The sequence below is a fragment of the Notamacropus eugenii genome, chromosome 3 (assembly GCF_028372415.1).
Source record: "Notamacropus eugenii isolate mMacEug1 chromosome 3, mMacEug1.pri_v2, whole genome shotgun sequence".
NCBI classification, from domain to species: domain Eukaryota; kingdom Metazoa; phylum Chordata; class Mammalia; order Diprotodontia; family Macropodidae; genus Notamacropus; species Notamacropus eugenii.
Window position 1 is genome coordinate 205,560,119 of NC_092874.1, and position 27,624 is coordinate 205,587,742.

Below are 27,624 nucleotides of genomic sequence, written 5' to 3' on the forward strand. Positions count from 1 at the left end.
TTCTTAATCCTCAAGCAGTAGGATTATAAAGCCACTTGCAGAAAGGAACTTCAGAGAGGGGTGTGTGTGTGCGGCCACGTGTGAACTGGGCTAATGCAGGGCATGAGAGCATGGACAATGGTAGGATAACCAAAGTTAATCTCTGATACTTAACTTTGGGTGCCCGAAGCTTTGTTTGTATGTGCCTAGGGGGTGTGAGTCATCTAGACCAATTCCCCTCATCATCTATAAGATGAAGAATCAGTCCAGATAGGAGAAGTGATTCCCATGATTATACCGGTCAAATTATTTTAGTGTGGTGCAGTGGAAAGAGCACTTTGATTTGGCCCAGGTGGAAAAGCCAAGAACTGCACCGAGGTCAAATGATTCCAATGGAAGTGCTCTTTCGACTGCACCACACTAACAGTGACCTATGTGGAGAATGAATATACTTTTTGGGAGGAAAAGTATGCCTAGAATATAAAAATCTATTCAATAACAGTCCTCTATTTGAAATTAAAATGGTACTTCACCCCAAAATATTGTAAGACAGATAGATGGTGCTGGGCTATATATAAGTCATTTAGGACAGTAATTTACCAGTTTGTCTTCAGGTTACCTCAGTGCTCTTTCAGGAACTCCTAATGCTTTCTTATTATTTTAATTGGAGAGAGAGGCAGGTATTACTGTCTTTACTGATGGAGAATACAGTTTGGTGGGGAGGAACTGCAGCTGTGTGTGTGTGTGTGTGTGTGTGTGTGTGTGTTTTAAGTTCTCTCCCATAAAGGATACTCACAGGGGACACTAATGAACATCTATTCCATCCCTTCCAAAATGACTGCAGTCCTAGGACATAAGAACAAAGTACAAAGTTTTTACCATCTTAAAAATGTTGAAGTCCACTGCATTGGACTATGGTGCCTTTAGTAAATGAACATCCTACTGCTTTAAATTAAAACCCAATTAGCTTGAAAGCAGTACAAGGCAAACATCTCCCATGGGGTCAATGGAATTGAAGGGAAATTGGGCTAATGGCAGAGCAAGCACAGTGATGGGGTAAGAAAAGTTCATCTTTGATATCCAACTTTGGGCACCCCAATCAAGATTTTCAATCTAAGCTCTAAGTCCTGGAATGCTGTGTACTAAAATGTTCTTGCCTGCTTTGCTAGATATAAGGAATAACCTCTTCATCACCTCCAGACCTTTAAAAAGAAAAAGTCTTTGGCCTAAATGAATCACTGCTGACACTTTTAAAGTGATTCATCCCAGCAAAAGATGGAGAATTTATGATTTTAAAAACAGATTGCTGGAGAGCTGACCTAAAAAAATCCAAGTACAGCACAGAATGTAGGTCTGATGAAGCTATGCCCATGGTCTTTTATCTTCACCTTGCATATAGGCATCCTTTAGGATAGTTGCTGCAGTTAACGGCTTTTTTGGGGGGGGGGCCTCACTTATTCAATGCTTACAAAAAAAATTCTGCAGACATGCCCAACTTTTTCACTGACTTGAGTACCTAGCTCATGATGTTCCTCTACCCTATCCCCTTTCCTCATCCTTGGAGATTTCAATATTCAGGTTAATGGTCCCTCTAGCAACATGATCTCTTAAATTCTCAACCCTTCCAACTTTAAAAACCTTCTCCACTCTGCTTTAGGCACATGTAATACATTTTAGACATAACCATTTCTTAGAATCTGTACCACTTTCAAGATCCAGAAGTCTATCACAAAGTTCTATTCTAACCACAACTCCCTACCCTTCCCATCTCTCTCAGTCTCACATTAAACCTATTCTTCATTCTTATTGTAAACAAACCCATCTTCTTCTAGTCTATCTCCTGACTCTAGTTTTTACTGGCTTCCATACCGAACCCTGACTCTCATGATTTTAATGTCTCACTAGCAACTGTCTTGGAACATAATTTTAGCTGAGTCTCTGTAGCTGCTCAATAACCCTATTTTTTATCTATATCAACCCCTTATTTCATTTCCAACAGCAACTTATTCCAACCCTTTTCATCTCTTCTCTTGTATTTTAATGCACCTCTAGAACTACTTATTGGGAGTCACCTACCCTTCTACAGCACTGAGACTGAAGGCACTCAACAGGGGCTTCCTCAACTCTGCCATACTTCTCCCACCTCTCCTTCCTCATTTCTCAAACTTTCTCAGTGTGGTTCAAAAGGCATGCAGTCAAGAGGGCCAGAGTTTAAAACCTCATTCTGCCACTTACTACCTGTGGGTCCTTGAGTGAGAAACCTACTTTCTCTTATATGGCCTATAGGGTCCCTTCTAGTTGTAAGTCTATGACCCTACGATCCCTCCAGCTTCTGAGAGGGCTCCTTCCCCCTTGTAATAAGAGATATCCCTAGTATTCATTAAGTGGTACCCTTAATTTCTCTAAGGCTAATCCCTTTTCCTGTGTTTCTCCATCCTATTCCTTTCCACCTCTTCCAGAACTTTGGTTCATCAGTCATCTTCTCCCTTACTTCTCACATATAATCAATGACCAGGTCCTGATAATTCCATTTCCATATTTCTTGCATCTGTATCCCCCAATTCCAAATGATTCCACCCTTTTTTAGATCCCTCAATGCCACCTACATTATTGAAATATTATTATTGCAGTTATCAAATAAGATGATAAAAAGAACTTTGTAAACCTTAAAGTGATATGTGTTAGATCTTATCAAGAATTTGTTTACATGTCTTTCCACTTCCAAACTAACCCTGTTCCAATCCAACTTAATGCTACTGCCAGAGTAATCAGAGTAATCTTTCTTGCATATAGATCTGATCATGCTACTCTGCTAAAAAATCTTCAGTGACTCACTATGCATCCTAAGTTTCTTTTTGTCTGGCTTTCAAGGCCTTCTACAACCTGGACTCACTACTTGTATAGTATCCTCCATGAGTGTGACAGTTTAGCTAAACCAGACAACTGCTTCTTGAACACACATTAAATTCTTGTACTTCCAAGGTTTTGATCGGATTATATGTTGTCACCCAGCTGTGGGTCTCTACAACTGTCTCTTAGTTTCTGCAAAAGTGTAAAAAATGGGGTTCTTCATACCTTCTCCATACTTCTTTTTGCATGGAATGCCTTCCCTCCCCATCTTCATCTGTTGTACTGTTTGAGCTAGGTACCTATTCTCTAAAACCCAACTCAGACACCATCTCCTTAGGAAGTGTTCTTCAATCCCTGCCCCCCCCAACAAGTCGATAAAGACCTCCCTTGGATCTCACACAGCCCTTTATTTTGTGACTTTTAAAATATACTCATGCTATAATATTGTATGTTTCAGTGCACTAGCGAATAATCCCTCTACTACACTGTTAGCCCCTTAAAGATAGGGACTGTATCTTACCTAAACTTGGCATCTTCTCCAGTACCTAGGAAATTGCACAGCAGAGCCCTCGTAAAAGTTTGCTGACTGAGATTGAAGCACATAGCCTAAGGAAATTAGGTGGAAAAGGGAACTTCAAATGAGGTCATCAGAAATAAGTGAAGACATACTATTACAAAGAGTCTATAAAAAAGAATGCTGGACTAGAATACATACAGATGACTGTAGGTCTGTGTCTTAGTTTCTACATCCAGAAAGCATTTCATTATTTGTTCTCACCGACATCCTAGCAGGAAGTGGGAGAGGTACAAGAGATATTAAATATTCATGCAATCAACTAGTTAACCAACCAATTATGAGCTCAGCATCATGTAGGACGCCATACAGGATCTGGTCTCCATTAACTTGCATTTTGAGCATCTCAGAAGAACAACAGCACCTAACATTTATACAAAGCTTTTGTGTTCATGAAATGTTTTTCATTCAGTCCCCACTGGAACCTCACAACAATTCTATGACGGAAGGTACTCTGATCCTCTATCCTATCAATAATGAAACTAAGGCTCAGAAAGATACAGTATTAGAATTCAGGCAATATGGTTAACATTATTATTGCTGATCTGGCCAAGTAAAGGTCTGAGATTTCAAGCCCAAGATCATGAGTTCCAAGTTGTTAGAAACATATCCTTTTATCACCTGTAAGATGTAAAAGTATGGTTGCTATGCAATAATGTTTAAAGATTATTTTATAGCCCTGGGAGAAAAGTCTATAAATGCAAAACTTAAAATTATGGTCAAAAGGGACCAATTTCTCTGACACACTCTGTGGGCTCAAACAAACTAACAAAGGCTCCTTCAACTTCCTCCAAGGAAAAGGTCCTAATCTCTGTGGAAATAAAAGTAATTTTATTGCATGATTTAGAGAAGGGGTTCTTAACCCTTTTTTTTGTGTCATGGACCCTGTGGCAGGAAGATGAGGCTGCAGACAGTTTCTCACAATAATACTTTTAAATACATAAAATAACATACAAAAAATTACAAAGGAAATCAAATATATTGAAATACAGTTATCAAAATATACTTTTTAACGGTTCATGAGTCACAGGCTAAGAACCCTTATATTGTCACCGTTTAATTTCTAAAATCATCGTCATCTGTTTATTCTAGGAAAGTAAGAAAATGATTTTAAAAACTCCAGAGTCCCTTTCTCAATTGGTTTTTACATTGCTTACAATGATAAAAATGTTTGTTCGGAAGCACAGACAAGCCTATCTTTCTCTTTAGACACCTCAGAAATGGTGAGAGCTAGGAAAAATTGAGACCTAGCTGGAAATTTAGTCCAGAAAGCTCTTATAAACACCATTTTGCTCAAAATGAAATAATTTGCTTTCAAAGACTGGGAAAATTTGGTCCTAATCCTTATAAATGAAAGATTTGCTTAATTAGAAGAAACCAGACCATTACTCCCAGAGTTCATTAGGGTCAGTCTGTGGAGTGACACTGCCACCTGGTGGCTAACCCCTCCACAGCATGCTATATGAAAGGGGTGTGAACATTAGGGATATAATGTTGGTTATACACCTTCCATGTGAAAATAACTATTTGACAAATAATGTGATCTATAAAAGGAGACTGAACTCAAAGAACAACCCTTCTACAGAGAGGCTTATTCTAACAATGCCCTCATACTGGGAAAAAATTAACGTGTTAAGTTGAATAAAAGATATTTCCTACCCCATTTCTCTATACAGTGTATACTACATTATGTAATGGAAAAAAAATTGACTGTACATAAAAAGTCCAGCACATTTTATTTCATCATAGTATACACATTTAAAAAATGCAGAAACATTTACTGTAATAACACTTGACATGAGGAGAACCTTGTTTCGTTGGAATTCTGAAAAGTTCCTTGGAAATCATCAGTGAAAAAAGTTTTCTTTTTACATAGTAGTCTTTTTCATGGCTGCTTGTGTGACGCTGAAGAGATAAGCTTCATTGATTATATTTAAGAAATTGTCATCATTCTGGAAGACAAAAATCACAAGACACAATGGAATATGACACAGTTTTTAGGGAAAGAAAGGCTCCTCCACTTAGGGGCTGAATAGGCTGAATAGGGTTTCAAAAAGAGAAGATACTACACTGGCATCCGTTTCTAGACCTCAATGTGCTCACCTCTCTGTCTGTCTCCAATATCCAGCTTGAAGTTTTAACTGTGTAAGTAAATGCTAAAGTGCAGTTAGAGACCAGACTAGGCAGGGTTAGGTTCTGGTTGTCAATGTGTGATGTGACAAAGAGTAAGAGAATGTTTTGTGTAATATGGTGTCACAAGACAACATTAAATTAGAGTAGCTCATGGAAAGCTTCAGTTTGTTGCATGAAAGATAGATGAGCTGAGATGAAATGATTGAAGTCAACAAGTAGAATCTGGGGACTATTGGTGGTCATTGAAGGGCCCCCAGGGAATTCGCATATTAGATTCTTATAATAGCTATGTTCATAATATGGCAAATATACATTTGCTTCTTTAAAGAATTAATAACTTAGCTTTGGCATTCTCATTGGTGTCTTATCAAAAATAGTACTAACCTTTCCATTCATTCTGGTAAAATAGGTATGAGTAGAGTGGTTTGACTGGGGGTTTTCTGCCTACCTGAGGGATTTATAATCTAAATCAGAGGTTCCCATAAGTTTTCATTTTGGGACTCTTTCCCTTCTCAATCCTTTGGCAACACTAACATTTAACATCACTCCAAAACAAAAAGTGTGGCAGTTTCCATGCAATTTCGCAGAGCAATAATCTTCAGTTTTTTTTATTTAAAAAAATTAAAACCTAATTTTCATTTGTCCATCCAACTTAAAGAAATGGGGGCGGGGGGGAAATGCTAACAGTGGAGGGAGGCAGGGGAAAGGGGCAAAGGTACCTGAAAGAGAAGGAAACAACACTATTTTGTTAGATGTCAGGAAGACGTTGTACTTAAGTACTATGCCCAGCCCTTGGGATAACCTTCCTTAAGAGAAACACTGGTCTTGATCTCAAATATTTTAGGAGTCCTGGATTCTGTAATGAGATGTTCCTTAGGCTAATGTGATCTCAATGGAGTGAATCAAAATGGCATATAAATAATTTTATTTCAAAGTTAATTTCCATTTATTTATCTTTCATTTTAAAAATCTAGCTGTCAATGGATATCTCCCGTCTTACATTCCTATATATGTTCCTCAGGAATAGATTACAGAAGGGGATAATATTTTAAACTTGATACTTAAGTAAAGAGTCTATAAAGTATAATTAACCCCTTAGTATCTAATTAGTTATATAAAACTACATTTCTATACTGCAACCTCCTTTTTTCTGATTTCAGAGCCCTAATTCTCTTATTCTCTTTAAAATGTTTTGTGTCTTTCCAAACAATCATTACTGATAGATCATTAGAAAAAATAAGATAGTTTTTTTTTCAGTAGGAAAGGACAAATGCTAAAATTAGTATAAGGCCTTCTAAGAATCATTTGGTACTTAGATAAATTACCACAACAAACCAATATGTTAAAATCTGGTATCTTAATCTGAAATCAAGGATCAAAAGAATTCAACTTCCCTAGCCTATCTTATTAATTTCTTATTTCTTTTGACAATATAACTTTTCTTTCAGTGACCCAAAGATGCCCTGAGCAATCTTTAATCATTCCTCTTCTCCTATATGCTATGCACTCAAAGTTTCCAAATCCACTTAATTCTACCTCTATACCTATCTTGCAGTTGTCACTACTCTCTATTCATGCAGCTACCAGTTTGGTGCAGATTCTGATCATCACTTCTCCTAACTGGGCCTGCTGACCTAAGTCTCTCCTCTCTCCACAAAGCTAGCAAAATAATCTTTCTGATGAACAGATTTCATGACACTACTTCCCTGCTCAAAACTGGCTCTCGACTGCCTATGGGATAAAATACAGACTCCTTAATCTGGCTCCAACTCCAGTCTTATTTCACATTACTGTACCTCTTTATACACCTGTTCTTTGCCTTAATCTCATTCTGCTATGTAATACATCTGTGTATTCAAGCAGTCAGTGTGTCATCCTAGACCGGGAGTGTACTCTATCAAAGGGCCACTTACTTCTTCACTCATCATCCACAGTTCAAAATGTCCTATAGTACTTTGGAGCTCTTTGCCCTACTCCATTTTATAATATACTTATTTGTTTATGTCTCATACCTCTCCACCTAGAAACAGCAGGCTAAAAGCTCCAAGAGAAGGGAGAGACATTTTTTAGTATTTGTATCTTTAGCAGCTAGTGTGGCTTTAATATAACTATTAAGTAGTTCATAAATGTCTGCTAAGTTGATGGAATTATTTGAGAAAGGTTACTCAACTGTTCATACCTTCTGATCTAGCTATCCCACTGACTGAGTTTATACCCCAAGATCAATGATAGAAAGTTCCTTATGAACTAAACTATTCATGACAACATTACTTGGAATAACAAGTGGTTGAACAAAATATGGTATTTGAGCGTAATGGAATATCAGCATGACCACTTGAAAGTACATCACAACTCTAAAGGAGGAATCTTCTCCAAGATCTTCAATTCAGGAGTGGACAGGGAAAGGGATATGTTACAAATGCTCACCAAACAGATGAACACATCAAAGTGAATTTTTTCATGTTGTGATACATGATATTTATCTGCTTCATGTTTCATTTTTCACAGCCTTAATTTACTGGTTACTTTTCCTTTCCCTTGCTTTCTTTGGCTATTCCTCTTCCCTTTCCTTGTAACCTCAAAAATTATAGAAATAAATGCAATAAAATTAAAATATTGGAATAACCCTCTTGCCTTTCCCACAACTTTCTACCAAAGAAATAAGTAATGTCTGGAGATGGGGGGAGAATGGAGAACTCACACAGATAGAAAAGGGATTACCTATACATGGCAATGTTCTCCAGATGCTCCTGTTTCCAGATAACATTGTGCTGACTGCACCAAGCCCCAGACCACTATGGGGTTTCCTCAGTGAGATCCACAGCCACTCAGAAGAGATTGGCCTAGTCATCCACACTGGAAAAATAAAGTGGATGAAGAAAGCATATTGCCCAAATGATGACATGAAGTTGGATGGCCATTGAATTAGTCCATTAGTATATCTAGCTTGGACAGATGGGAAGTCACCTAGCCCCAGAACTGAATAGGAGGAAGAAAACAGGGTGGATCACATTTGGGAAAATATATAGCACTTTCACTGATCTCAAGCTTCTTACAACTTCAAATTCATCTCTATTATCAATATGGATTTGGAGTTAGAAGTCCAAGGGTTCAAATCATGGCATTGCCACCTGTGACCAACGACAAGTTGTTTAACCTTTCTGTGCCTCAGTATTCTTATCTATAAAATGAGGGGACTGGACTAGATGAACTCCAAGGTTCCTCCTAGCTCTATATCTATAATCCTATGATTATACTGTACTACGCAAAAAAGATGAAGATGAAGACTTCAGGGAAACATACGAAACTTTGTATAAACTGAAGCAGCACAAAGACAGTAGAACCAAAAGAACTATCACTACAATAACGTAAAGAAAAGAAATACTAAAATGTCCCACAGAATTAAAACCAAATGTAATAGTCAATGTGGATTCCAGATGACTGAGGTTAAAACATTCTTCTCTCATTACTAAGATATGATAAAACACAGGTGGAAAGCTCCATGTACTGTCAATCACAGCTGCATAATGATGTCTAACTTTTTTTTTAATAAGAAGGCATCAGGGGAGTGAGTGAGCTGCTTACTGGAAGTAACTGAGGTGTCAAGACAAAACGTTATCAAGATTTTTTAAAAAACAAATTGAATGTTGTTTTTTGGTGGGAGGAGGCAGTAGAAGGTAAGATAAATACACCTGCTGTGATAGTTGTAGGATCAGTTGTTTGTCTGTTGACATAGAAAATCATACATATACACATATCCTTGAATAGAAAATACACAAGGGGCTGTCAGTGGAGCTCCTCATTATCTTCTCTGGCATCATTAGCCAGGTTCAAAATAAACCACAAAATGCATACTTAGAGGTATTACCAAAAAGAAAAAGTTAAATAAGTCATATAGAATTCCCTTTTTTGGGAATTTCTTTTGTCTTTTTTCTTTCCTTATATCTCAAAGGTTGTAGAAACAAATGCAGTAAATTTAAAACATTGGAATATTCTTTTTGTCTTTCCCATAACTTTTTACAAAAGAAACAGGTGGCATCTAAAGGTGGTTGGGAGATAAAATAGCAAAATAGTGTCCTACCCTAGGATGGTCTATCATGAATAGCATATAGGAATTTGGAAAGGAAGTCTATAAGCCACTTACCTGTAAGTAACTAGGTAAAAAAAGTGAATGATAATTTCTGCAAGGCTTTGTATGGTACTTGACTCACTCCATTTAGGATCACATTAGTCTAAGGAAGCCCCCAGGGTGTAGGGGAACATTTACTTGTTTCCTTTCTCTTCAACAACCTGCCACTTCCCTCAGCTTACTATGTATAGAGTAGATTTATGCTTCATTTGTTTCCTACTCATGAACTCTTTGTAAAAGTGCCCTTTGAAAATGAGAATCATATCAGTAACTATCTCCTGGCCACTCTCAATATGTTCTCGTTCTTTTTTGAAGGCTTTCATCATTCCCCATAATCTAAAACATCCTTTGTGAATTGGGGTACCCCAAGACAATAAAGGAATATCATCTTCTGGGTCTGACAGACCATTATAAAATTGCCTTATTTTCAAAGACTTACTAAGTAGGTCTTGGCCAACTCTTTTCTGTTCAGAAAACTGGGTTTATGAAAACTAAAACTACACAGTTAATATGGTTAAGGTGTTTTAAATGTTAGAAAGATGGCAGAAGATTTGGCCCTCTTCTTACCTGGATGAGATGCAGAAGTGTTTCCTGAAGCTGGAGTTTGGTCAGCAAGTTGTTGTTAATCACAGAAGCCTCTGGGTTCTTAATTGGCAGAAGAAGGGTGGTAGCAGCTGCATTGGGTTCTTTGCTTCCTAGTGGCAACAATCCACTCTCACTAACCTTGGGTGAGGAAGGTGTAGGCTGAGAGAACACCATAGGGGACATCAGTAGAGAAGGAGCCACAGTAGCAGGAATGTGTTGAGGTGAGATGACCTCCTTATGCCAAAACATATACAAAAGGGGCAGGGATTAGGCAATGCACTCAATGAAGCTAATGCAGCACAGAGGAAGAGTTCTTTGGTCTTCACAGGTCTTTTAACAAAAGATTCTGAGTATTCTTTACTCAGGGCAACTAGGTGGTGCAGTGGTTAGAGGACCAGGCCTGAAGTCAGGAAGACTCCTCCTCCTGATTTCAAATCTGGTCCCAGATACTTAGTAGCTGCATGATCCTGGGTGAATCATGTTACTTTGCCTACCAGTTTCTTAACTGCAGAATGAGCTGCAGAAGGAAAAGGCAAACCACTCTAGTATCTTAGTATCTTTGTCCCTATATGGGGTCATGAAGAGTCAGACATGATTGGACAACAATAAATTCTGTGCTCACTAAGACAGCAAAAATGAATGAATCATAGATCTATAGCTGAATGAGGCCAGCTAGTCCTTACCATCTCGTATTTTTACAGATGAGGAAACCGAGATCCAGGGAGGTTAAGTGACTTGCCAAAGGTCATACCCAGGTCCTCTGATTCAGGAGTCAGCACACTTTCCACCGTGCCATAATTACCTCCCCTGTTTAATACTGTCTTTGTAGAAAACAAGCATCTATGGAAGGTTGCTATGCTTTCTGTTTCACTTGGCAGAACAGCACTTTAAAAACATAGTTTAAATCCTTATAACATAGGAGGGGTACAATGGCTCTCTTCAAGTGTCTGAAGTGCTCCTTCGTAGAAGTGGGAATAGAGTCATTCTGTTTAGTCCCAGAGAAAAATCAAAGAGGAATGAAAGGGCAAAAGTTGCACACTAGCCAATGTTGTCTTAATTTAAGTAATGAACTTTTCTTCACCATGACAAACTGGCCAGCATCATCCCCAGATGCCTTCCCTGTTGGTGAAGGCATTTCTAGAAGAGTGTGGGTATGCTGGTTCTGACTTCAGAGGGCCTTGACAATTTGGGAGTTTTGTGATTCATCATCTGGCTGTGCATATGCTAGTACAGGACAATGGTAATGACAGTCCTTTGATAGCTCAGCTAGTAGGTGAATGGGAATATTTTTTAAAAATGGGGTATAATGCTAGCAACTCAGATGATACTATAACTTTGTACTTCTCATATAGCTTCTCCTTGACCAGGGCATAGGTCCTCAACTTTTAACTGGTAATATTGAGAAAAAAGAAATAAATATCCCTAAAAGTTAGAGTTACAGGTCTGTTTGGAGTATGAGCTGACAAAGTGTAAGCTTTACCTTAATCAACTGTTTATACCATGGATACCAGGGAGACTGACTAGGAAGGATCTGTGAAATTTTAGGACAGCAGTACCTACAAAACATAACCTACCTATAGTTGCTAGTGAAATAAGAATCAGGCATAGAAGAATTTAAATCAAATAACTAATCTCAGTTTTCCCCAACTCATAAAAAGAAAGCAAGCACAATCTTAAATGGAAACAATTATACAACAGTTAGGATCAAGGTGAGTTAAAATTGTTTTTTTATAAAATCAGTCATTCAGATTTCACTAAATAGGAATACGAGAAAGCTCTTACTTCATGCTGTTAGGCAAAAAGGACTTAAATTTTCATGTCTATGACTAATTTTCAAAGGTAGAAAGGTTCTTAAGGAAACTTTTGGTACAAATTCCAAGAAGTTACAAATGGTCCTATAAAAAAATTGGTGGTTATCATCAAGAAGAAAAAAAAAATCTCCTGATGTAAACTTGGTTGAATCTTATGGTGTGTTCCAGGTGTAATATGTAATTTATTTATTCTATAGAAGGTATATTTACTCTGCTCTTGCAAAAATAGTAAACATTTCTGGACTATGAAGTTTAGTAGTTGATCTATCTTCATGAATCTTCACAGAATCTTCTTTTATAAAGAATTTTTAAGAATAGGATAGACAATCACGACCTTAGTATTATGTTAAATGCCATTGTGCTGATTAATATCTTAGACTTCAGGCTCTGTAAAAAAGGAATGCCTAGCTTTTCTACCTTGTTTAAAACTGTCTAGAAAAGAGAAAAAGCTCCAAGACTGCTGGGCAAAGAGTCCCTTCTGTTTTAAGAATGTTAGATATGATAGGTATGAAAATTCTTTTGCAAGTCTACCCTCAATAAGTAGAAACGGTATGTGAGGCAGGATAATCTAGGTAGAATATGCTGGTGCTGGAATGAGAAACACCTTGGTCCAAATTCTATATGATACTGATGAGCTTTGAGACCATCACAAAGTATTTCATCTTTCTGAACTTCAGTTTTCCTATCTGTAAATATATGAATTAATAGTGCAGCACTTAACCTATAGAATTATAATTATCAAATGAGATAATGTATAAAGAAACAGTCTACAAACTTAAATGCCAATTATATCATTGTTGTTGATGTTGTATGTTGCACATAACACCTTATAGTATAGAAACTTCTAACAATATTAAGACTTAGGGAACCTCTTATTAAATTATAAATTTCACCACACTGCATTTTAACAGTTCTTCAACTCAGCACTTGCATAGCATATCCTTTAACCCAATCTATTTACCTGAAAAAGAGAGGTCTGTTTTTCTGCACTAGATGTCTTGTCAATCCAGTCTTCCAAGGGTTTCAGAGTCCTGGCATTCTGGGTAACTACAGGAAACTTAGCAGCTAAGGCAGGTCTGTTAGAAGAATGCAACTGCTGCTCCTGCTGTACAATCTGGAGCTTTTTCAGCAACTCTTGAGGAGATATCACTCCAGAACTGCTTGTTTGGTTGCCAGAGAGGGGGAGGGTTTCCCTTGAAACTTTAGGCTCTTCTTTTCGAAGTGTCTGAGGCCCCAAAGTCTGAGGTGGAAGACAGCCATTGAAGTACACCAGCTGTGGCTGGCCTATACTCTTTATCTGTGCTGCAGGGGCAGCAGGAGTAGTACTCCTGCTGAAAATTGGTGCAGTTGAACTAGTAGGCACTGTTGTACTGGACTCTAACTTGCTCACTGATCCAGGGGTACCCTGAAGTTTCTCTAAAAGGCTCTGAGTTCCAGATGTATTTTGTACTCTGTGAGATGTCCCAATGCTATGTGGGGTCACTGGTTGGAAAAGACCAGTGAAAACCTCTCCTACAGGGTGAACGCTGCCATTTTCACATAACCGAGTTTCAGGTAGCTCTGACACTGGATGGAGATCTGTGCCCCGCACCATAAGTTTCTGAATGGCTGGACAAAGCTGCTTCTCTGGGGTTGGTGAATTTCTTTTGGGTTCTTCATAGGAAAGGGAACGTACTACCCCTTGTCTGATGGGAGGTTTCTCTTGTTGCTGCTGTGGTGTTGGTGGCAGCAGTTGTGATTTCTGCTCTGTTACTTCCTTATAAGTGGTTTTATCTGGTTTTCCGAAGAGTGTTGTCAAGGATAAGTGCTGTGGTTCAGGATCTAAGTTCTATAGAAAAAGACAGGAATTATTAACAATGGTTATATATAATCTGAATATAAGATAGTTGTGAAAAAAGATTCCAGTTGTTATATCTGACTGTGAAGAAAAGGCTCGACTTTACCATAATACTATGAGTGTCAAAGAGAAAACAACTATGTAAACAGCAAATTCATCCAAGCTTTGAGAGGGAAATGAGAAAGCTACAGGTATGGTTAGGAACTCTAGAACCCCTAGCATAACCAGGAACGTTTTTTTCTTCAGTTTTTTAATGGATCTTTATAAGTCTTGGGTAATCCCTCTATCACTTCAAATCACAACTCCTCTAATGTTTTAGTCCAGTGATTTCTATGACCTTTTAAAGATCAAAATATTTTGTAGACTTTCATTTGAGGAGTTATGAAAAAACCACCTATGAATTTAGTGATGCTTTTAAGTGAATCTTTATTTTATTAATCACAACAGGGTAAGAAGTGACAATCTCACGGAACTTTAAAATTTGCTATTTACATATACTACCTCATCTGAGTCTCATTTGTGAGCTCAGAGAGGTTACATGACTTCCGCAAGGTCATAAAGCTTCTAAGTATCACTTATCTACTAAGTCATGTTGCCTCAGTAGTCACATAACATTTGAAAAATGTATAAATATATGTGCAATACATTATTTAGTCAGTCTACAGAAGGATGAGAAATAACAGCAAATCACTTAACCTCTCAGTGCTACAGGCAACTCTCTAAGACCTTAAGTGGCAGAGAAGATATTGACTTGCACTGGTGGAAGAAGTTCCCTCATATAGGAGTTCCCTATACCAATGAAATCATAGTCAGTCCCCATCGCCTACAGAGGACATGTTTTGTTTTTTGTTTATATGAGTCAGATTTTGTTGAAGCTAAAGCCAGACCAAAATTATGTTTCTTGATATTCATAATATGATTCATGGCTTTCTTACAATAACTCTGTAGCCTCCTTGGGTCCTTAGCCCATAGGCTGTGAATAACTGCCTTGGCAGATGATCTTGATGAGAGGCTATGGCTATTACCATTCAGTGAACCTGGTGATGAATAACCTCTCTGTACTGAAGCTGGTCCTTCAGACAAAAGTCATAAAGAAAACATTTATAATTTTGTAAAGTTCTTAGTACAGTGCCTGGCACTGTAGGTGCTTTAAAAACTGCCTGTTTCCTCCTCTTCTCTCTCTGCTACTTGAAACCTTACTAGCTTGGCAGGGTTTATCAGAGCCTACACCTCACTCGAAGACCTTCAAGATATCACTACAAGATACAGAAACCTTCATTGGACAACTTTTAGTTTTAAGTAATAATCTTTTATAAAATTCACAAATAGTTTTTAAAATACACTGGCTAGTCTACAATGAGTATCATTACATTCCTCTCCTCAATATTCCTTCCCTTTTTCTACTGCTTCCCATATCACTAAGGTAAGAGTGCAGAAGCTTTAACTTAGAATCAATATTTGGGTTTCTCAATCAAGTGAATTTTCTAATTGCTAACTAAATATTCTTTAGTGCTGCTTGCTCTACTTTCCTATCTATTTCTTCCCTTAAAGAAAAAGAACTGTTTTTTTCATTATTAATATATGATTTCCATCATATCTAAAGGGGCAGAAAAGAGAGAGACAATTAATTATAAAATCACTTTAGATTCTGAGATCCTTGAGGGCAGGAATCATGTTTGTGGTGACTGTCAAGATCTATAATAATATTTATCTATGTGACAGGTGAGCAGCAGTGAGCACTACATAAGGGTTTCATTGATTGACGATTTTACAATTTTCTTAAGCAAACAATTTCAGGGGCTACTTAATCTGCTATTCACTCAATTTCTTTGATGCATTTGAATAGATTATTTGTCCTTCTTTCCATTAAAGAGTGAATATAGGTTCACAGAAATCTCAAGGTGACAGGTTCTGTTGCTACTGCCTTTGCCACTAATGCAAATTACATTTTGAAGAAGTTTGATCTAGGACATTTTGATTAAAAAATGTAGCAAAACACTCAAAACAGAAAGACCTTTCACTGTATTAATGTTAGATTTGTGTTTGCCTTTTATATAAAACAAGATATTATTAGTAAGAAAATATTTTAATGGACTAATTTGAAACCTCTTTTCTCCACTTCTAAATCTAAGCATTCTTATAAAGTCCTAGTTTTGGGCCTTGGTCATTCTCTTGGTACAAATAATATGTGAGTGCAGAATATGCTAAAGTTATTACCCAGTTTAGGAAATAGACGAAACAATGTACCTGGCCTTGTTGAGGGACACGCTGGTGTTGGCCTTCACTAGGCTTCACTGGAATTGGCTTTATCAGATTGGGGTTGTCATAGATGGCAGATGAACTGGTTATCTGTTTTGGCTCAGAACATGTTTTACACTGAAATGGAAACAACACATTTTGGCATTAAGTAATCCGTTGTCTTCTTGAAAGAGTATCTATACTTCATCCTCAAATCTATCAACTATGAAAGAAGCCATTTAAAGGATGGTTTCATATAATGGAAAAAGGTTTCTGAAGAGAAGATATTATCATATGACCATAATATAAATATAAAGAATAACATTAAAATTTCTTCAACTTTTCAATTTAGTACCCTGACAATTTGGTGGCAGAGGGACTATATTCTTTTCAAGATCAAAAGACTTGGTCCTAGGAGATCTTAGGTAGTAGTTAAATCCTACAAGGATTTTTTTATATGCATGAGCACTGATAATTTTATTCTTAATATAAAGGCTTATGCTTTCATATAAACTGTTAAGTGATGATGGAAATCATTCATAAAGTAATATGTACCTTTTTATGAGAAAACTGTCCCTACCTGGACTGAAATGGGTTTTCTTTATAAAAAGCATTAGAGGTCTTTAAAAGGTCATACTTGAAATCAATGGACTAAAGCATTAGAGGAGTTGTGATTTGCAGAGATAGAGGGATTACCCAAGACTTATAAAAATCCATTAAAATATTGAAGAAAAAAGAAAAAAAAGTTAGTTTCATTAGCAAAGCAACTAAAACTTTCTGCTCCAGGAGCCAAGATATTATTAGTCTGATTCAAGTCAATGATTTTAAAACAACTAATGTCATATTAATGTAACAACTCTTTGTAAAAATAGAATAACTCAAATAGATTGCTAAAAATAAGAATTTCTGAGATAAGCCCTAGAAGTTCAATGTGCCGAATCAATATCATACTTAACCAACCTATACAATTGCTATCACAGTAGGATTCATGATACGTAAAATACAACAATAGTCTCCTTAATTAAAATACCAAATAAAACTGAACATAAAAATGCTACCTTTTGGACTACAGAATAACCATGGTAGCCCTCCTACTATGTAGTCCAGCTTTGGGCCAGATTACGTTTTACAATGTACTTGTCCTAAGACAAACCATGTAATCTTCAACCTATGAGCTGTTTTTTTTTTTTTTAACTTTTAACACATGGGGCACATTAGAGTTATTACAAGAGATTCAGAAACTGATATGGGACCCCAATGACCAAATCACCAGTGTTGTCATCTGCTCCCTCTAGGGTTTCAGAACCAAAAGCAATCCTAAACCTTGGAATGCAAAAGGTACTAGAAGGCCTATACTTTAGAAGCGGAACCAGATATTTGTTTCACATGCAGTTTGTCTCTTGGGTATACATCTTGAGATGAGTCTACTAAGCTGGTACTAAGATAAAATTTAGTCTGGCCAAGTGACCTGTTTTTCTTTTTTTTTTTTTTTTTACTGATCCTGATGTCTTGTTAGAACTCCTTAGGACTATCATTCCTAGGTTGTCAGTTTGTGGAATAAGCTATAGAAGCAAATGTTTCCACTGACTGTTCATCTTATCTTTGTCATCATAGGAACTGGGACTGGGGGTAGGGTCCCAATTCAAAGTCAGCAAACTCATTATCTCTGCATATTCATTCACCACTTACTGCAGTGAACACCTTTTCCTCTTATTGTGGATCTGGACAGGTCCCAAGACATTTGTAGGTCATTTAATAGTAAACAAAAAATATTCTAATAGCCACAGCCAGGAATGGATATGCAACAAGGATCTGACACTTGGCTTTAGAACTGCCTAATTTTAAAAGCCTAGTCCCCATGTAAACATACCTTGAGGCCGTAAGGAAGCTAAGTCAAATGCTACTAGACCTTAAACCTCAGGTCAATCAAATCTTAGGGAAAGTTTCCCTGTCTTTTAGGGAAAGAACTAGCTAACTAAATTGGGGGAAGGAAAGGAGGCTAGCAGATATTAATCCTATCACCATTTTATTCCCCAGTGATTAGGGCCTAAAAGTCTTCTGGAAGACTTTCTAGCATTTAAATGACTTTAGGGTCATTATTGGATTGGCCTAATCTAAGGGATGAGAGGAACTAGAAATAAGCATTATTGATGGAAAAAAGAATAACAACCTTAAACTAAAAAGATCACAAAAGCAAAACAAACAAATGAACAAAAAATTGAATGACTTTCTGAATTGACCAAATGCAGAAGAGAAAGAGCACAAGAAATCCTCTCCAGATGGTTCTTGTGGTCAGTGATGTCAAATCTCTGTTGTTTAAAATAGATCTCCTGATATAAAGAGGTGACAACAAGCAAGCAACCCTCAGGGTCTCAGCACATCTCCGTCACAGTCACCTATTCTTAATCACAGGTCTGTAGTAAAATTCCATAGTAAAATAGCTAAGAGGTCATGAGTCTCTAGCATGGAACCTATTCTAGGATCTGAGCTCTTTTCCGGCCCAAGACATCCTCCTCTCTTGGACCCCCCTTTAAGGAATGATACCAAATCTTTACTCCATTAGAAGATTCTGCATAAGGGCTGCCCTCTTCTTCCACAGAGACTGAATACAGATTCTCCCTCATCTTCATGTAGGTGTTTAGAATGGCCATTGTGCTGGCTAAGGGATCCATACCTTTCTTCCAGCTAGTGACAGCTGATGGCAAAGTGGATAGGGTGGTGGGCCTGGAGTTAGGGAGAACTGAATTCAAATGCAGTCTCAGATACTTACTAGCTGTGTGACCCTGGGTAAGCCACTTAACCGGCTTGTCTCAGTTTCCTCAACAATAAAATGAGGATTACAGCACCTACCTCACTCACAGGATTGTTGTGAGGATCAAATGAGATAATATTTGTAAGAACCACTTATCTCAGTGTCTGACATACAACGGACGATATACAAAAATATATGCCCTTCCTCCTATTTATAAAAAAAAAAAATTCTCAATTATCACAGTTACGTATTGAGTTTCACCTCCTCTACGTCTTTATAAAGTAAGGTACCTCCTAACAATTCTGTCCCTTAGCCTCTCAAGTTCTCTAGGCAGATGATTCTTTTTTAAAATTACATTTAATTTTTTTCAAATTACTCCCTTCTTGAGAAGACAAGCAATTTGATAGACTATAACATATTTCCATATTAAACATGTTATGAAAGAAAATACAGACCAAAAAATCTCCCAAAAAACAATCAAACTCAGCAAACCTCCAAGAAAAATAAAGCAAGTTTAAAAAGTATGCTTCGACCTGCATTCAGACTCCATTAGTTGTTTCTCTGGAGGTGGACAGCATTTTTCGTCATAAGTCCTTTGGCATTATTTTAGATCATTATATTGCTCCGAATAGCTAAGTCATTCACAGCTGATCATCATACAATACTGCCGTTATTGTGCACAATGTTCTCCTGGTTCTTCTCACTTCACTTTGTATCAGCTCATAATAAATCTTTCCAGGTTATTATTCTGAAACCATTTTGCTCATTACTTCTTATAGCACAAGTATTCAATCACAATCACATACCACTATTTGTTTAGCTATTCCCCAAGTGATGGGCATTCCCTAAATTTCCAATTCTTTGCCACCACAAAAAGAGCTGCTAAAAATATTTTTGCACATATAAGTCCTTTTCCTTTTTTTTTAAAATCACACCACTGGGAGGGCTTGTCAGAACCATCATCCCCCAGAGTATCTCAACTATTTGATTAATGCAGACCTAAAGACCAATTACTGAATATGCCCATCTTGTAGCAGCTATTGGTAAAGCAAGAAAAATGGCATATCTCAGGAGCTAGGTTTTCATAGGCAAGGCTAATGGAGGTGGCAGGGTATTAGAGCTTAGATTAGAAGCCTTAGTCTCTGGCAGTTTCAATACGTTTGTGAAGGGCACTTATACCCAAGAGATATAAGCAAACATGACCTTGAATGTATCTTTTCCATTTAACAAGAGAATTCTTCCACAATCTGTCCACTTTGTGAGAGGTACCATTTTGCATCACTCAACTCATAACAGGCAACTCTGGCTAGAGGGTGATAATCTTATGTCATCTGTTCAGTAGCCTAGTAGCATTGAAGTAATTGCTTTGTTATTTTGCTACTAATTTTTTTTCTCTTTTCAGTTAAGGAGTATTTCTCTCCCTTCCTGTCTCCTCCTCATCCCCACCTCCACAACTGGAACAACATTAAAAAAATAAAGCAAAAACCCTTATACCAAATATGCATAGCTAAGTCAAACAAATTTCCATACTGGCCATGTCTAAAATATATTTACACGTTTCATCCTGCATCTTGAGTCCATCAGCTTTCTCATGGGGTGGATACCGTGCAACATCACCAGTCCCTGAACAGGGTGGTCATTTGCATTGACCAGATCTCTTACATTTTTCAAAGCTCTTTGTCTCTATGATATTATTATTTAAATTGTTCTCTCGGTTTTCACTTTGCATCAGTTCTTACAAGTCTTCTTGCTCCTCTAATTTGTTTATAATGTGACCTTTTATAACAAGGTCATATATCCATTTAGATGTTATGGTGGCATACAGTGTGAGGTAATGGTCTAAACATAATTTATGCTGCACTGCTCTTCAGTTTTCAAGGTAGTTTATGTCAAGCAGTAACTTCTTATCCCAGAAGCTCGGGTCTTTGGGTTTATCAAACATGCTTCTATATGCTATGCACCTGATCTGTCCCACCAACTAACTTATTTCTTTAAAAGCATGAAATTATTTTGATAACAACCTTTGTACTATAGAAATATGGTACTACTATGCTCCTTTCCTTGCCTCTTTTTTCCTACATAATTTTCCTTTAAATTCTTGATCTTCTGCTCTTCCAGTGAATTTGTTATTATTTTTCTAGCTCTATAAAATCATCCTTTGATAATGATTGGTATGGTGCAGAATATTTGCTCGGTTTACACATCAGCATTTAATATTATTGCAATTATCTAAGTCTGTCTTTATTTCCATAAATTTTTCTGTAGTTGTATTCATTTAGCTCCTGTATGTTTTTCAATGGAAAGACAATATTATTAATTTACATATACTATAGCTGTTTTAAATATAATTTCCTTATCTTTTCCAGCTGGGTAGTGTTAGTAACATATAGAGACAGTGATGACTTATTTGATATTTTGCTACTCTGCTGTAGTTACTGTTTTAATTTTCAGTTGACTGTCTAGGGTTCTCTAAACCATAATCATCTGTAAGAAGCGATAGTTTTGTTTTTTCTTTGCTATTCTTTTCCCCTCAATTTCTTTTAGTTGCTTTATTGCTATAGCTAGCATTTTTAGCCCTACATGAAATAGTAATACTGATAACGAAACTTCTTGCTTTACCCCTGATCTTGTTAGGCTTCCAGTTTATCCTGATTATGTATTATGATAGCTTATAGTTTTAGGCACATACTACTTATCATATTAAGAAAAGATCTTTATTTTTATGTTTTCTAGTATTTTTAACAGGAATAGTTGTTTTATCTTGTCAAGAATTTTTTAAAATACATCTACTGACATAATCCTGTGATTATTTGATTTCTTGAAAGAAAGAGGGGTAAGGCAAGAATGTTCATTATCAGTATTACTATTTTATGTAGGCCTAAAAATGCTAGCTATCTTTCAGATGAAGCGAGTATTTACTTTCCAATTAAATTTAATCCTTTAGTCAGCAGCCCTTTACTGAACATATTTTTATTGCATGTGGTTAGTAGAAGATGTCTAATTTTTCTGCAATTGTAAGGTTTTTACGTCCTCATACCTTGTCAATTTTTGTAAAGGTACCACATTCCTTTCTGTCCACACAGGACCTATAATATCTGACTTCAAAAATTCTATACAGGTCCTTAACATTTTTCTTTCTTACTTTCTTTTTTAGATTTGTCGAGGTCTGAAAGAGGTCTTCCTCTATTATAGTTTCACTTTTTATTTCTCTCTGTAACTCAGTAGTTTTTCCTTATAGATGAAATTCTATTCAGTGCATACATGTTAAATACCAATATTAATCAATTTTTTGCCTATGGTACCTTTCAATATGATGTAATTTCCCTGTTTCTCTCTTTTAATTGTCTATTTTTCCTATTGCCTTATCTGAGTTCATGATTGTTTCCTTTGATTTTCTGAGGTCAGTTGAAGCAAGACAGATTTTGCTACAATTATATTTTCTTACACTTTCAATCTCTTTGCTTTCTGCCCTCTGTTGACAATGAAGAAGATAGTGAGAGATGATTGTGTTTGATGGAATGCTTGATTTATCATCTCTTCTCCTAAACTCCAATCACAGGTTCTTAATCTTTCTTTCCATTTACATCCCTCTTCATGATGCACCCTCTGAGGTTTGATTTTTTTTGTGGTTATGACTAATCCCTCCCTGAATCTACCCTCCTAACTCTTATGCCTCCTCTTTTCTCTGTTCCCTCCTGCATCCCTGATGATTTTAATGTATTTCCATACCAAACTATATGTGTTATATATGATTATATGACCTGGTTTTAAGAAATACTAAGTCATCTCACTCTTTTCTAGTTTTCTTCCTTGGTATATTTTCCTTTCTTTTAAGATTGAAACATAACAAAACCACTCCCAGGACATCTGTCTTATTTAACTATCTCTATGACTTGATGACATTAAGGAACTGAGGTGACATCTATATTATCCCTCCCAGTTAAAATATTAATGATATCCTTGTCTGACCCTTTACAATTGCTTGCTCTTACTTACCTTTTTATGTTTCTCTTAACTGGGGTGTTTATACTTCGAAGTTTCTATGCTGCCCTGGCATTTTCATCAGGAATGATTACATTAAGGTTCATTTTTTTTTTCCACCTTGTACAATTATACTTGGTTTTGTTGGGTATACTATTTTTGGTTGGAATCTTATTCCAAGCTCTTTGCTCTTTTAACGGTATCTGATAAATCTTGTATGATCCAGAGTGAACTTGAACTCCTTCTTTCTGTATGTACATAATAATTTTTCTTTGACCTGAAGTACTGGATTTTGGCTATGACATTCCTGGTAGTTTTCTTTTGGGGATTACTTTCAGGTGTTACCAGGATGATTCTATTTTACCTCTTGAACTATGGTATGCATCTTCTTTAATTGGGAATGTATTTCAGGTAGTTCAGTGATTTTTAAATGATTTCTCCTTATCTGTTTTCCAGGTCAGTTTTCTTTTCTTTCTTTCTTTTTTTTTTTTATGAAACATCTCATATTTATTTTTTTTAGTCTTTTGACTTTGTTTAAATATTTCTTTCTGTCTAAAAGCATCACTCACTCTCGCTTGATCTGTATTAATTTCTGAGGAGTAGGTTACTTGGATAAGGTTTTTTTTACTTTTATTATGCTGTTAATTCTCTTCACAAGTGTTTCCTCTAAAGCTCTTATTTTTTTCAATTATTCCATTCCTCACTGTACCACAGTCTCAGTCCTCAATCTTTTAACAACTGAATTCTTCACTTTAGCATATAATGTGATCTTAGTGTTCTAACTACTCCTTCCTCCAGTAGAGATCACCACCCTTCTCCCAGCTTTTCTATCCTGTGCACCTCAGTTCCTTTAATACTTCAGGAATACAGGCTGTGCCCTCACTTGCACTACTCACTGACAGATCTCCTCTTCTAGTCACACATACCCTTGATGATGTCTTTTATATGACTTTTCCCTGAAAAACCTTCAGGGATAATGTGCCGCTGTCCACTTTTATCAACAATGTACCATTCCATTTACCCTGTGAAGTTGTTTGCTATTTTGATTCTTCTAGACTGTGATGTTCCACACTTCATAACCATTTCATGGTTCATAGCACTGGATTTAAATCTGGAAGGGACATTGGAGGTCATCAGATTCAACTCCCTCATTTTATAGATGGGGAAACTGAGGCCCATAGAATTAAATGACATGTCCTACATTACACAACTAATTATCAGCACAACTAGGACTTGAATTTAGTCCTCTGACTATAAGACCATATTGTTAGAAACAAGATGGCAGTAAACAACTTGGGATCATTCAAAGTGGGTGAAATAATGAAATGCTTTTCCTCTTCAGTTTTTGTACCAAGTCACTTTCTATTTGCAACAGCTATTCAAACAGGATGTACTGATGCACTAATTCAATACAACAGCCATCATCGGGGCAATATACTTTCCCCATCCAATATGGCTGATTGGGTTAGTGTTTTCTGATTATTACTATTGATGATGATGATGATGGTGATAATGATGACAATTCTCTGAGGAATCCCGGTGGTGTTCTGGAGATTAATACAATCAATACATTATCAGGAAAGAGGGGTATCTTGAATACCTTGCTATGGAGAACTAATTTCTGTTTTTGTTTACTCTTCTTACCATTTCCAATTATACCTATTTTTTGTGGGGGAGGGAGATTGTGGGGATGAAGAAAAGGGTTATCTCAACATTTTGAATTTCCGTATTTTTTCTGTAAGTTCTGAGACCCTGAGAAAGGGAAAAAAATAGTTAAGGAAAAATAGTTAAGGAAAGGAAAAGGAAGCAGAAAATTAGGATGAGAGTTATGAAAGGTGAGAACATCAAACAAACAAACAACAATACCCAGCATGTATCACAAACAAGAAAAAACTCACCTTGGTGTATTCATCTTTGGCCTTGGTGAGCATTCGTAAGATATCAACTTCCTTGCCCTCTCCTGAATTAAGGATCATTGGGGAGATTCCTGCTCTAGCCCCGTGACGGGCTTTCAGTTGCTCATATTGAGTCAGGCTAGAAAGTTAGGGGTATAGAAGTAAATAGAAGGAGAAACTAGAAAAAATAAATAATAGTATAATGAAAATAACACTGGATTTGGAGTCAGACGACACAGGTTTGAATTCTAACTCTTACTATCTTTGGCAAGTCACTGCTTTTCTGGGCTTCAGGCTCCTCAGGCTTAAAATCAGGTGAATCTCTAAGGTCCCTCTGAGTTCTCTTTATATCAATCTACAGGCTGAAACTATTTAAAAAAAAACTTTTTGAAAGACAGTTTAAAAACCACCTCTTTCAACCATTTTTATCTGTTTATCTTTACATTGGAGATGAGACTAATTAGGAGCACAAGGCAGTAAAAAGAGTGAGACCCTGAATGCATACCCAAGTCCTAACAAAAGTAATAGGGATTCTCCAAAGGTTCCTCTCAAGGTAAGACCTGCAAACTCAGAAGATCCCTGAAGACACTGCAAAGGAAAGTGAAACTTGGATCCTTATACTGAACTTGGAGCCCAACAAGAGGACTGATCTCCAATTTAGGTGCTGGAGTTTTCACCTTGGAGCAGCCCTCCCTCCTGCTTCTATAGCTGAGTCTCAGTGGGGCCATTCAAAACAGGGAATTCTTTCCTGACAACATAAAGACAGGCCCAAACTGCTTATGTCCTGAAGCTACATAATCCTGAAAAAGGTATTTCTACCTTGTAGTGATTGGGTCTTAAAGTAGGCCAGATCATAAAGAATGACTGGTTACTCACTCAAGATTAATGAAGCCTGTAAGTCACACTAGGAATAAAGTTCCTAACAATCTGGATAGCAAATAACCCCCAAATTGCTATGTTAGGAAATGAAACCCACTCTGAGGTAAATGACTGGTGCCTGGGAGAGAAGGCTTTTGTAAAGCAAGCTAAACAATACCAGCCCCAGAGCACAATGTTCCTCAGATCTAATACAAACCCCTGTTATGTACTCTGGCTGACCTTTTTCTTCTAGACATACCTCCATGAGGGTTTGGGATGCCAGGGGAACTTTGTCCAACTTAAACCCTGTACCTGAAAACTGCTTTTGCATCCTTTCGGAAAGTTAAGTAAACTTATATTCAGCTTGCTCTTCTTATATTTATATGTTTAATTTTCTGGGAATACAAGGTCTTGTCTCTTGGTCCCATTTTTAGAAGCTCCAGGCATTACTGAGCTAGTGGAGAGGCCTAACTTATACCTGGCCTAGAAGAAATATTAGCTCTAATACCTTGAACTCCACAGCAGACAAGGTCAGGGATTTTACTGAGGAATCTTAGCCTAAGTGATAAAGAGTTATGAATCTTCAAAAACCAACTATTAACTGCTGATGAATTTTTTGTTCCAGTTATTTGATAAGTATAGCAGAATGCTGATGTATATCATATACTGCTATTATACGACCACTATACACAGTTTACAAAAGCATGAATATTCTGAAAATTAGTCTATAACATACAGTTACTTAACTAACGTTAAGAACTACAAGATGATTTCTCAGGATTTAATGATTTTTAATGAAAAGGAAACTCCATTCATATATACATCATGCCTTTTGGCCACATTTTGTCAGCCACATTTGCTTTGTCATCCCAGTGTGATCAGCAATGAACAAAGTCATCTTTGATAAATATAGTCACAAACAAACTCATTTTATTCTGAGGCTGCTATTTATTCACCACCATGAATAGCACAGAAATAATTGCCTCAGTGTAAACAGATCTGAGAGTTCAGGTACTGACTAAAGGGATAACCAACTGAAAAGTAAGCGGTAATAAATCCACTAGGGTCAATCAGCAGAATTAGTCTTGAATGGCTATGAAAGCTCAACCAAAACAGAACTGGGCATATTTGCCTGCACATTCATAGCATCTTACTAGGACAGGCAAAGGACTGGACTTGTGGTTTTCTTGGAACTGGGAATTCTCTTTAAACTCTAGTACCAAACACACACCTTTTCTTCAACTTATAGCATAAGAGTTGCTGAGAGAAAGACTGTCAGACTCAGACAGATTTCTGTGGGTGGTAAAATGACTTAGAAAACTATAAATTACATTACATATGTTGCATTATATTTATATTATTAAGTATTTCCCACTTACATTTTAATCTCTGTCATACTTGGGAATTTTGTCTCATATGCAGCAAGAAAGTTTGACACTTCTGTCCTAGAGCATAGAGATTTAAGAGACTTGACTTCATCTTACAGTCATCATGTGTCAGAGGCAAGGCTTGAACTTACATCTTCCTGGCTCCAAGGCCAGCTTTCTATATACTATGCCATGCTGCCTCTCATGGCACTGCTAGAATTTTTTTTAAAGAGCTAAGAGCCATGTTAGCATGAAACTGTATAATGATCAATAATCTAAACAATTCCTAAGAGATGAAAAAGGAAAAAACTGTATTAGCACATGCACAGATTACTGAAAAAATTAAAATCTACCAGGAAGTGGTAAAGGGAAAACAAGTGGGAAAATCTAGCAGAGGAATAGGGAAACCAAATTCACTACAGAAAAGGGAGAAAGGATCCCAGGAAATGTGAGCTTCTCAGTATTTCCCTCAAAAACTTTTGCTTCTTTCTCTCCTCTTTACAGATACACAGGCTACTTGTTTTCTAAAGCAAAAAACAAAAACAAAATGGGATTTAGAAAGGAAAAAATAACTGTTTCACCACAAAAGGTACACTCCTATTTGGGAATCACTGATATTTTCCATAGTACCTGAA

The 27,624-nt window shown here is 36.8% G+C and overlaps 1 protein-coding gene across 8 annotated transcripts in view; it reads right to left on the minus strand.

Moving 5' to 3' along the window:
• Nucleotides 1-5,122: 5,122 nt before the first annotated feature.
• The window catches only part of DCP1B (decapping mRNA 1B), a 73,466-nt gene continuing 50,964 nt past the window's right edge, over nt 5,123-27,624 (minus strand). For 3 of the 8 annotated variants that reach the window (XM_072650133.1, XM_072650139.1, XM_072650138.1), the window contains 6 exons: nt 27,002-27,067; nt 24,768-24,903; nt 16,146-16,274; nt 13,023-13,889; nt 10,233-10,484; nt 5,123-5,355 (listed from right to left, as the gene is read on the minus strand). In XM_072650133.1, coding sequence (XP_072506234.1) covers nt 5,272-5,355; nt 10,233-10,484; nt 13,023-13,889; nt 16,146-16,274; nt 24,768-24,903; nt 27,002-27,067 — 1,534 coding nt within the window. In that variant the 3' untranslated portion in view covers nt 5,123-5,271. The remainder of the gene's footprint in view (nt 5,356-10,232; nt 10,485-13,022; nt 13,890-16,145; nt 16,275-24,767; nt 24,904-27,001; nt 27,068-27,624) is intronic. The other 5 variants (XM_072650135.1, XM_072650141.1, XM_072650140.1 and 2 more) reach the window with 3 other exon arrangements.